The sequence below is a fragment of the Coenobita brevimanus genome, chromosome 55 (assembly GCF_032717465.1).
Source record: "Coenobita brevimanus isolate Jiangsu-jjx chromosome 55, ASM3271746v2, whole genome shotgun sequence".
NCBI lineage: Eukaryota > Metazoa > Arthropoda > Malacostraca > Decapoda > Coenobitidae > Coenobita > Coenobita brevimanus.
In genome coordinates, this window is record NC_137008.1 from 41,727,194 (window position 1) to 41,739,468 (window position 12,275).

General features: G+C 39.7%; 1 protein-coding gene and 2 non-coding genes across 3 annotated transcripts in view; 2 read left to right on the forward strand and 1 right to left on the reverse strand.

The window, feature by feature from the left end:
• Positions 1-10,688, forward strand: part of Cen (cerebellar degeneration-related protein 2-like) — a 168,290-nt gene extending 157,602 nt beyond the window's left edge. The window contains exons 7-8 of the mRNA XM_080273633.1: positions 6,744-6,890; positions 9,060-10,688. Of these exons, the coding sequence (XP_080129759.1) occupies positions 6,744-6,890; positions 9,060-10,676 (1,764 nt within the window). The 3' untranslated portion in view covers positions 10,677-10,688. The remainder of the gene's footprint in view (positions 1-6,743; positions 6,891-9,059) is intronic.
• On the forward strand, positions 1,312-1,430 carry LOC145401542 (5S ribosomal RNA). Its single transcript, XR_013897632.1, has one exon. It is a non-coding gene; the product is annotated as a 5S ribosomal RNA (ribosomal RNA).
• On the reverse strand, positions 2,498-2,616 carry LOC145401554 (5S ribosomal RNA). Its single transcript, XR_013897642.1, has one exon. It is a non-coding gene; the product is annotated as a 5S ribosomal RNA (ribosomal RNA).
• Positions 10,689-12,275: the final 1,587 nt, after the last annotated feature.

The following is a 12,275-nucleotide window of genomic DNA, read 5'->3' on the forward strand; positions in this document are numbered from 1 at the left end:
GGACTGAGGAATGGTTGACTAGAATGGCTGTGGTAGTGTATGACAGTGCTACCACTCAAGTGAGAGTGATTGGAGGCATGAGAGATGAGTTTTCAATAAATGTTTGTGTATATCAGGAGTCAGCTTTAAGCCCCTTATTATTTATTATGGTGCTTGGAGCTCTCTCACGTGACTTCAGAACTGGACTCTGATGTACGTGTATGCTGATGATTTGGTTGCTTAGAATGAGAGGGTAGTGGAATAAGGACTTGGAAGAGGGGAGATGGAAAGGGGTATAAGGGTTTGAGAGTAAATGCAGATAACACAAAAGTGACGATCTGTAGAGCAGGTGGTGGTGCTGTTAAAGCAGAAGTGTTGCCATATGCAGTTTGCTTCAAGGGTGTGGGAATAAACTCCATTTTGTGAATCATTTATGAAAGTGGGTGCATCAGATATGTAGTGGTATTAGAGGATGACTGCCATATAATGCTGATTTTGTGTGTGCACTGTGTATACAGAAGCAGAGAGATGGGAAATTATACATCTTGCTGGAGAGTCTCTTCAGTGTGTGGAGGAGTTTTGTTATTTGGAGGACATGTGTGCTGCAGGTGGGGCTGGAGCTACCTCTGTGGCTGGGGTAAGGAGTGGTTGCCTCACCTGACTCTGAGATGGTTGTCCCTCCAAGCTAAGGGGTTCTCCTCTGCAGAATAATGCTGTACAGTAGTGTGACTTTGGCAATGAAGGAAGGGAATGTTTGTAGACTGAAGCATGCATTGATGATGATGATGATTAGATGAGTGTGTAGTGAATCCTTAAATGACAGGTCTTGGGGGGGGGGGCTAGGATTGCAAATGAAGAGTTCAGAGGAGGGATAGGACTTGATTGTATTGAAATGGTTTGGGTATGTGGAAAGGGTGGAGATGACAACTGGGTGCAGAGGGTGAGAGTAGAACTGGACGAGGCAGAACAAAAAAGACTTGAGACAAGATCATAAAGTGTGACCTTGGGGATTAGAGAGGCTGCCAGAGAACAAGCAGTGTGGAGAGCTGCCATTAGATGATCAAGATGGCCCATGCTTGCATGTTAGTCTTTATAAATAAATGAATGGGTGAAGTTCATGTTCATTATTACAATTTTCAGTCATTATGAAACTCAGACTGTGTAAGAAATACTGACATTGTATTTGCAATACTTATAAATATCTATGTGGAATAAGCAACATACAAAGAGAGGCATACTGTGTACTGGTACTGAACTGCACAGGCATATATATATATATATATATATATATATATATATATATATATACAGTATATACTGTATATATATATATATAATGGCCATACCACGTTGAGTACACCGCTTCCCGTCCGATCAGCGAAGTTAAGCAACGTTGGGTCTGGTTAGTACTTGGATGGGTGACCGCCTGGGAACACCAGATGCTGTTGGCATAACGTTCTCCCTACGTGTCAAGTGGGGTTGGTGGAGGATTAGTGCCCCTCCCTGTAAAACAGTTAACTCTAAGCCCTTGGCCACCCCGATTAGGATACAGGGCGTCTGGCAATGAATGAATGAATGAATAAATACAGTATATATATATATATATATATATATATATATATATATATATATATATATACATATCCATCCATCCATCATCCAATCCTACATTGCCCCATGAGGAGCGTAGGAGCCCGGGGCTAGGCAGTTGGTCCCGACATTTAAGATGAGAGTGACCAGCCTCACTCATCCCTGGGTGGCATTATGTGAGCAAAAATCTCCAACCACTCCTTGGACATAAACCTTCACCGGCTCAATTCGATTGGAGCGCAATAATTACCCGCTAAACCACCAGGTGCCAAAATTTAGTTATATGGTTACCACCCAGGATAGTAAATGGTTTCCTAGTGTGCAGGAAATCATTTGGGTTGTCACTCAGTGCAGAGTCACCCACATGCAGAAGGAAGAGGAAAGAATAAAGGAAAGAAAGACAGAAGAGGGAGTGTAAAGTTACCCATGGGCAGAAGGACAAGGAGAGAAAGAAGGAAAGGAAGACTGAAGAGGATGGAAGGAAAGAAGGATGGAGGAGAGAAAAGAGCAGACACCTGAGAGCAACACTACATCGAGTGAGTGGATGTTGAGCGCCCCCACCTGCCATAATATATATATATATAGTGTATATATATATATATATATATATATATATATATATATATATATATATATATATATATACTGTATAGAGAGAGAGAGAGAGAGAGAGAGAGAGTGAAATTTCAAATTTCGATGGACATATGTACCTAAAAATCACCGCGAAATTCAAATCATCGAAATTTAAACTGAACTTTTATGGGAAAACTTAGTTTGGGTCCGAGGCCTCCAAACCTTCATTCATTCATCCATTCATTGCCAGACGCCATGTATCCCAAACGGGGTGGCCAAGGCTTAGAGTTAATTGTTTTACAGGGAGGGGCACTAATCCTCCACCAACCCCACTTGACACGTAGGGAGAACGTTATGCCAACAGCATCTGGTGTTCCCAGGCGGTCACCCATCCAAGTACTAACCAGACCCAACGTTGCTTAACTTCGCTGATCGGACGGGAAGCGGTGTACTCAACGTGGTATGGCCGTTCCTAACTACCTAAAATCATGATTTTTTGCCCACACCCCCAGTAAACTTTATGAACTATAATTGTGGTTAAGTAACTGTAGTTCTGCATTGTATTGCCATACTGTCAGCAAGTGTATACTTGGTGTTGTTCTGCCCTTTCCTGTATTGCCATTTCTCCTTTGGCTGCAAAGATTTAGAGTGCCCGGCTGCTCTCGTACATTACCATAGCTACCCAAAGAACCACTCTTGCTTACCATTTTGAAACAGGTAAGTTGCGATGAAAGTACAAAGAAAATACAAACAACTAAATTGCAGTGAAATGCATGTACACATATGGTAAGGCTCATACTTTTTCTTATAATTTTCCTTCACTTCTAGCATTTTGGTTTGCATCAAAAATATTATCTTTGCTTGTTTTGGTTGGAGTCTGGCCCTGAGAGCACATGTTACATACGATATTAGGTTAGGTTCGTACTTTTTCTTATAATTTTCCTTCACTTCCAGCATTTTTGTTCGCATCAAGAATATTATCTTTGCTTGTTTTGGTTGGAGTCTGGCCCTGAGAGCATCGAAATCCGCACATTTGCATTGAAAAGTAAGGTAGGAAGACCACTCCAAAATGCATCGAAATTTGATTCATCGAATTCTAAACTGTTGAAATTTGAGATTTTACTGTATATATATATATATATATATATATATATATATATATATATATTTATATATATATATATATATATATATATATATATATATATATATATATATATATATATATCTATATATATATATATATATATATATATATATATATATATATATATGTATGTATATATATATATATATATATATATGTATATATATATATATATATATATATATATGTATATATATATATATATATATATATATATATATATATATATGTATATATATATATATATATATTTATATCTATCTATCTATCTATCTATATATATATATATATATATATAAAATACATACCATCTAGGATTCTCTCCATTACCTTCATTATTTGGTCCAAAAGTTTTATGCCTTCATAATTTCTTCCTCCCAGGGAATCACCCATTATACACAGTTACAGTTACACTTCTCAGCCAGTCACTGGGACAACACACTTATATATAATTAAAATTATCAAATCATTAAGTAATCCCAACCATTTATCTCCTGAGGCCTTCAGCATTTCAGCAGTCAGCCCAGACACACCCACTGCCTTCCCCAACTGCATCCTGTCTGCTGCCCTGCTAACAGCAGCAGCACCAGTCAAAGGCCAAGGGCTAATACTGGATTCCCTTACTAAAAACCTTTCCTGTTCCTGACAAATTTAGCAACTGGTTTCAGTGGTCTTTCCAGGTGTCTTTAATATCCTCACTATCCGCCACTACCTTTCCTTCGTCATTCATAACACACTACCCATTTATGATATCATGTTTTCCCTCTTCATCTGAGTTGCTACCTTTAAATACCATATTCTTCCTTTAAGTGCTATTTAGGTTTTCCAGTAAAAGTCTCTGAGACCTGTGTTACCTTATGTCTTGGAGGGCTCCTTGTCCATCCACACATTGAATCAGTAACTCTCACGAGACTGTTCTTGGGAGCTTTGTGCTGTTCATTTACACTTCTGTCAACAACTCCCCGTTCAGCCACTGCTTTACACAACTCGCTATAGAAGGCATCCCTTACTGCCTGGTTTTTCAACTCCCATTTTACCCTCCGGCTGCGTAGGTCATTTTCTTCACCACATGCTCTTGGTCATGGTCATTATTTTGATGATGATGATGATGATGATGATGATGATGATGATGATGATGATGATGATGATGAGGAGGAGGAGGAGGAGGAGGAACTGTTCATGTGAAGATAAAGTATGATTAGTAATATTTTTCCCTTCACTGGTAATTGAGATGGCATCTGCAAGTAGGCCATTGTATGGTACATCTTTCAGTTCTTGTGGATTATCTTTCTTAGCTAAATCTACATTATCATAAGGATTTGATGAGTATACAGAAGTACACACTCAATTATCCACTGTAAATCATCCAAGCCCTACGCCGGTTAAAGTGAAATGCCGGATATTGCATATCTGACATAACATTCAGCTTTGAGTTGGATATTGTGATTCTGTCCATCTCAACCCTCTATCCTAAAAACTTTACCATGAGTAAAAGATGAAAACTAATCATATAAAAACAAGACAGTAATGTTAGTGTACAGTAATACAGTACAGGCATACCCTGATATCAGCGCATCAGTAACTGACAGCTCGCTATACCGAACAACAGAAATTGGGGAACATTCCCACAATCTGTATGGCTGTCGATTCGCTAGTCTGAACACGCCACCGCTTTCTAGTTTTGAAACGAGTGTCTGAACAGAATGTGGTGGTGCATGCAGCTCTCCCTCCCCTCTTTCCATCCCCTCTCTTCTTTCCCTGTCCCCAACCCCCCTGTCCGTCCTCCATCCTCCACCCTGCTCGGCACTGCCAGGTGTGTTTCCCTCTCCATCCCCCCGCCCTTCCCCACCCCCAGTTGTCTCCCTCCATGTCCCCCCACTCTCCCCCACCTCAGCTTGTCCCCTGAGTGTGTGTGTGAGAGAGAGAGAGAGAGAGAGAGAGAGAGAGAGAGAGACAGGGGTGGGAGGTAGTAGGGCAGTTTGGCTGTCTTGTCTCCCTTCCAGCCCCTTTGCCCTCCCCCATGCCTACTTGTCTCCCTCCCCATCCCCCTACCCTCCCCCACCCCTGCTTGTCTCCCTCCCTGTCCCCCCACCCTCTCCCATCCCTGCTGTCTCTCTCCCCATCCCCCACCCCTCCCTGACCCCTGCCTGCCTGGCCTGCTCGTCCACTTTCCCACTGTCACTGCGCCTGTTGACCTGAATGCAGTACCTTCGTGCATGTGATGTTTGATGTCTCATTTTTTAGCAGTAGTATTGTTAATGAGGATAGTAACCTTACCTGTGGTGTTTCTGTGTCAGTCTTTGTTTATTAAGCAAGGTATGTGAGAGTTTGGGTTTGGGCCTGGAATGCATCTCTGGCTTTTCTTCTATGTATTACGGGGAAAATTGCTTCAGTATCCAACATACTTACTGAACAAACACACCCACCAGTATGCAACACTGCCAGATATTGGGGTTTGGGTATACTGTACATTGTGTACTATTGTAAAGTTCTAACCAAGTGTTAGAACTGATGGGGATAAACAGCACAGGGGTTTGCACTCATAAACAGTACAGGACAGTACACCACACAGTACAGCACAGGGGTAGTTAACAATCACAATAGAGTACCAGGACATGAGCACTGACAGGCCATTAGCTTTGCAATATAATACAATACAGTAGCTTGAACACAGAATGTGACAGAGTTAGTCAAAACTCCTGGGTTTGGCGACCATATGGTCAAAAGAGCAGGAGCGCACAGGCACGTCTTGACTCCGTGATATCCATGGGCTTGAATGAGAGTGTGGCAGCATTCTTGTCGCACCAGATAAGCCATTCCAACAGTATGGCAGATTCTGACTGGCTGACACATAGCAGGTGTTTTCATTGGCTCCGGAGTTTAAGGATTTCCCCTGGCGCTGGTTGGCTACCGCTTACAAGCTGGTTGTAACCCCTTAACACCAGACATTGCATTGGATCACTGGTTATGTCCCATTTCAGCGCCAGATGTTGTATAAAAATAACCATAAATTGCTTTCATAAAGCCAAGATATTGTGTTCTGGGATATTGTGACAACGGATTATTGAGAGTTTACTGTTCACTGGCCAAGTGGTTAGCACTGCTAGCTATGATGCTGTTGGCCTGACAGCACCAGTCAACTCAGCTGCCAATCCATCCTTTTTGGATCAGTAGGCATAACTAGTACATAGGGACACAATTAGGGGATGTAACTATAGTAACCTGGATATATGCATTGGCCTTGCATCTCAGGAAAGTGGGTGAATAAATAACCCACCACAGACTCGAAGCTCCAAATTGTAGAAATGAGCACCATGGCTAAGCACCTCATGGCATCAACTCCAACTTTTAGCATTCAGTGAGTATGTTTGTATGTGCTGTGATAATAGGGAATATACTATAAACTCTGCTGGAAAATGTCTGGAGATGTGTAAAGTTTGCTTCATTTCAACAGTGTCTGGGTGAAGTGGAGACAGCCAGCAACCCAACACTTTATGACCTGACAGACAGCATTGAGGACACAGATGCCTCCATAGAGAGTGTGCATGGAGAGTGCGCTCTCATTCGGCTCAAGAATGGAGGCTATGCGTGGGGCAGCCAGGTAAGACAAACAAAGCCACTTAAACAGTTGACACAAGAAAAACTGAAACATTTAAAAAGGTAAACAAGTGAAGTACTGGTATTTACTCAAGGAAAACATACTGTACTGGTAAAAGAGTAAATACTTGGTGTGTATGTAGTAGTAGGGTGATGTGAATATATAAACTTATCAAAATTTTAGACATGCTAGTTTTGCTAAACCTTGATAAAATTTAAGTTACTTCACTGTTTGTAAAAGTGGAAAAAGCCTGAGAGAGGAACTGTGTGGTACTGTATTTATGGACTTGGAATGAGTTGAGGGCAGGTTTAACAGGAAAAGACTATAGGAGGTTTCATTTAAGTATGGTGTGGAAGGAAACTGGTGAATGCTGCAGTGCATTTGTGGTGCTAGTGGATTATGTGTAAGGATATATGTCTGTCTGATTGGTTCAGTAAATGCTTGTGACATCCTACTGCTTATTTAATGAGACAGATCAAAACAAGTGTTATGGAAATGGGAGATGAGGGAATGTTGCTCACTGGAGTAGCTTTTTTTTCTCTTTGACACAAGATTTTTGTACTCAAACAACCATGATATGACCAATAGATCAGTGGTTGCAAAGTCTGAATCAGGACAAGTAGACTGACAGACAGATAGACACACCGACAGATGCAACCCAAAGCCTTACCAACCTGCTCTTTGTGCAGGAAAAATACAGCAGTGCGAATTATGTGTTCTTAAAAAAAGATTGTAAAATTGACACAAAATTTATAAATATATAAACTATAACCACTAATTAGTAGTATTATGGTCTCAGTAATGGCCACGTGTAACCCTAAGGTCTTCATATTTTCTATTTACACCCACAGGAAGTGATTCTGACGAGACTTGTGGCAAGGGTGGTGGACTGTTTTCTCATCCTTCTCTCTCTCTTTCTCTCCTTATGCTCTTTGCTTCCTCTCAAAACTTGCCTTGGCTATGGGAGAGAGGGACTGAGGAAGGGGAGAAATGGAGGGAAGGGAAGAGCATTCTCTGCTCCTCATTCCTCCACTCATCAGCTTTCTCATTCCACTTCTTCCTTCAAGCATGCAGGAAATAAGAAAACTCATATCACTTACCTGAAATTCTAATTCAATTTGTGCCACATCAGTAAGTTTATACTGCCTAAGAGATATGTTAACACTATATATGAAAAAAATGAGAGGAAGGTTATGCTGACAGATGACAAGTGACCACAAGTAAATATTAGCTTTTCATAACTGCATACTATGATTATAGCAGTAGTAATAGCAGATAAACTATAGATTTGACAGATCATACTGACAAGTGTGTTGTATAATATAAACAGTAATCAAACCAGTTTATACAGATGTTGGAAGAGTTGCATTTTTCCAGTAATCAACCTGCAGGTTTATCTGTCATCATTGCCTCTCTCATAGTTTGGAAGCTATTTCCCTGTAGGTGCTTGAAGGAAGAGTGGAGTACTGTATTTTTATATTAAGCCTGCTTGTCTCTCTTGCATTTCAGTGCACTGTTTAATATATATTGTTTTTCATTCATTTATGTACAGTATTATCCAGAAAATTTATGTAAGCTGAGAACAACTTGGTATAAAATAGTAATATACCTTGCATGTGTGCTGAACTGTAGTTGCAGGAGAGCAGAATAATGATGCTGCAGTAAAAATCAGAGTACTGTAGTTATTTGATAGTCACAGCATGTTCATAAGCATAAAGAGTTCTGTACAGTAGCAGTATTCCACTCATATACAGTTAAGTGCTGAGTTTAGAAAATATTGCTCCCTTCATTCTAAGTAATAATTTTTCTGAGTAATAATATAATGCAGGTACAATACTTTGACTCATCATTATCACATTCATTTTCCAGGCACTATAAATGTAGCTTGTATTTGCTGAGTGAGTGAAATCTGTAAAATCAATGCTAGGAAAACATTAAATTTTATCAGTAATGCTGTACTTTGTAATTTATGATATTAATTTAGAACAAATTGTTATACCTGCCTTGTTAAATATGCAAAAATGCTTCTGTTTTATAAGTATTTTCAGTGTTCATATAATTTTCATGGCAAGTACTGTATTTATTTATTTATTTATTTTTTTATGTGTGGATCTGTTCCTCCTCTGCATCACTTTCTGATTTTAATTCTTATCTTTCCTTTTTCCTCTCAAGGAATCTTTGGCATCAATTGGCCAAGTGGTTGGTGGAGGAGGGGGGTCAGGAGGCACATCTCCTGGTTGTGGTGGAACAGAGGCCAGTGGTGATGGACCCCACAACTCTCTGCTGTCAGAACTAGATACATCATATCGTATCCTGATAGAGAAATATGAGGCTTTGTTGGAAGCACGTGAGCAACAGCAGGAAAAACTAGCTGCACATGACAGTTTGATTCACCCAGGTATTGATGAACTTTCTGGCCCCATGAGTCTGGTTATGACAGACAATCTTCATGACCGAACAATTACGGATGATGGGACTTCTGGTAAATGCCAACGCTGTAAAACTTGCACATGTGATATAAAGGCCTCTGACCTCAGGCCAAAGAGTAACTTACTAGAGGAATTTTCTGAGGTAGAGACATCATCATCTGGGTTTTCAGATGGAGAGAGCCGTTTAAGCAATAAGTCGACTCAAACTTGTGGTGATGAAACATGTGATGCAGCTGAAATGCTTTTGACCCCTACACCCAAATGCTTAGATCTCAGTTCTCCAGTTAATCCATGTGATAGAAGATTCCAGGCAGCCCCAGAATACAAGAAGCTGTTCCAGGAAATCTTCACAGTATTAAAGAAAACAGTTGATGAGAAGGATAGCAAAGACAACCAGAATCAACAACAGTTGCCACAGCAGCAGCAACATATTCTACAGCAACAGTCTTCCAAAACTAGCAAAATTCCACAAGGACAAGAAGACATTACTCCAAGCTCAACAGCATCAACTACTAATAATTACAGCACCCCACTGCAAAAGGATATTATCAGTGAAGAATCAGGAAATGCAGGAGATACTGAGAACCCCTCAGCGCAGGGAGAAATAGCAGATCAGCTGGTGGAGGACACCCAAGATTCAGCACAGAGAGAGACCGTAACTATAACTGAGGAATTTTGTCATGCTCAGTCCATGATGCTGAAGAGAGAAGAAAATAATGCTGATGCTGATGCACAAGAGAAGAACAGAAAGAAAACTGAGGAAAATGCAGGAGATGAGAAGGGAGAGAGGCAACCAGAGTCCTACCCAACCAAGCCATTACGCCCTGATTCACTTGATTTAATTTCTAATCATAGTGGCTCACGTCCATCTAGCAGACAGAGAAGGAAACGCAACAAACAGGCACAGAGGTTAAAGCAGGCACAGGCACCACAATTGCTTGACAGCCAGAATTTCTCCCTCCATACACAAGTACAACAGAAACATCACAACAGGAGAGACATTCGAGAATACCACCAACACCACCATCACCAGCCACCACCTCAGCTTAAACAAGATGATTTTCCAAACTTAGACAATCAAAATGATGGAGAGGGTGGAAATATTAGCAGAGCTCGCATATTCTACAACTCTCGTGGTCGATGTGAACACCACAGATCACGTAAAAACAGAGACCGGAGGCAACAGCAGCCACAACAGTCAGACACGGAAAACAATGGCACAGCTACCACAAGTGCTTCCACTTCTGCAAAGATTACTTATCCATCAGTGGAAGTAGCCAAACTTAGGAAACTGGAGATGACATATGCTGAAGCACTGAAAAACTCAATGAGCAGGTCTCATTACAACAAGCGGTATTGAATGGAGGAGTAGACTCACTTACAAGATATTGAGACACGTTACTACAAAGTGGATGAAAAGCCGTACCAGTACTGGAGATTTTAGAACTGGAAGGAGAATGATTATTCAGTACTAGGGATAAAATTGTTCAATGCTGACAGAAAGGAAAAGCTCAAGTATTATTGGTCATTTATAAAAGTCAGAGAGAAAAAAAAAATCTGAAGCACTGAGAAACACTAAGAAGCCTAAAAAACAAAAGAGGTGATAAGTCACAGTACGGTACATGTAACTAAATAAGAGTGAAAAAGTAAATACAGTAGTCTAATGCACGGTATCTAAATGAGTTAAAAATGAATCACTGCTCTGAAAACAGCACAGCAGTGTGAGAATATACCATCCATCTGTATTGACATTAGATAAAAATACATTATTATGTTACTAAAAATCATTTTATATAACAAATGTAGAATTATTTATAAATTTAGTATATTATTCAATTGTCCATGAGATATACAACACTCTTAGGAAAACAGGTACAGTATACTGAAAATCAATTGAAAACTGAAATGAAGATTTATTGCAGTACTATTTAATATTTATTTTCTGTACATATAAGATGTACAGTTTGTACTGTACAGTGTTAAGGTGTAGGATGAATTGAAAAATGCTGAATGAGACAGATACTATTGTTGCATTAACAGAACAGTGCAGTCAAAGCAGATTCTTATGCTACAATCAGTACTAATTTAAGTACTGATAAAATGAGTACCGATAGCTACCTACTGGTCCCTTAATACTTTCCAGCATCAGTGTAGTAATGGCAAAGTAACAATATAAATACCTGCAGTAAATCCTTTGATACAGCGATGCCTTTTTCATTTTATTCAGGCTACCACTGGATTATTTTTTACAAATTAAATGAGCCATAGTCATGAAGGGGTGAATTAAGGCAATATTTAACCCCTCCAGTTTGAAAAAAATCTCTCCTCAGCAATGTAAAATAATCTGGATATAGCAAGAATAATGCCGTAAAAAACTACATCACTGGATTGAAGGGGTTAAGGCATGGTTCAATCACAGCATGATTATGGAGTAATACCCAGGGGGCAAGTAGGGTTTAACAGTCATGGATTGTTATAAACGATTGTGGCAAATCATTATAATCCTTGGAGTGCACAACCTTGGAAACCAACTATAGCACTGTAAGTTGGAAGCCTGAGATGGCATCCAAAATGGCTGCCATATCCATAAATGTTCATAGGTTGGTCATAATTTGGAGTAATTTCAAGCGTGATACAGGTTTTCTAGAGTTTTTAGGGACAAGGAATTCATTTTTGATAATTTCAAAGTAATTTGACATACCTTTACCTGTAAAATCAACTACTGAAAGTATGAAATGCAAGATAATATCCAAGATGGCTGCCATATATATAGATGTCCATAAGCTGGTCATACTGTACACTAATTTCAATGTAATAAAAGTTTTCTAGGGTTTTTAGAAACAAGGATTTCACTTATGATACTGTTTAAGTAATTTGACAAGCCTTTACCTGTCATTGCCCTCCATCCTTATTTAATGAGGATGTCACAGTACATGTTTGTGGAACAAAATCAAATCTT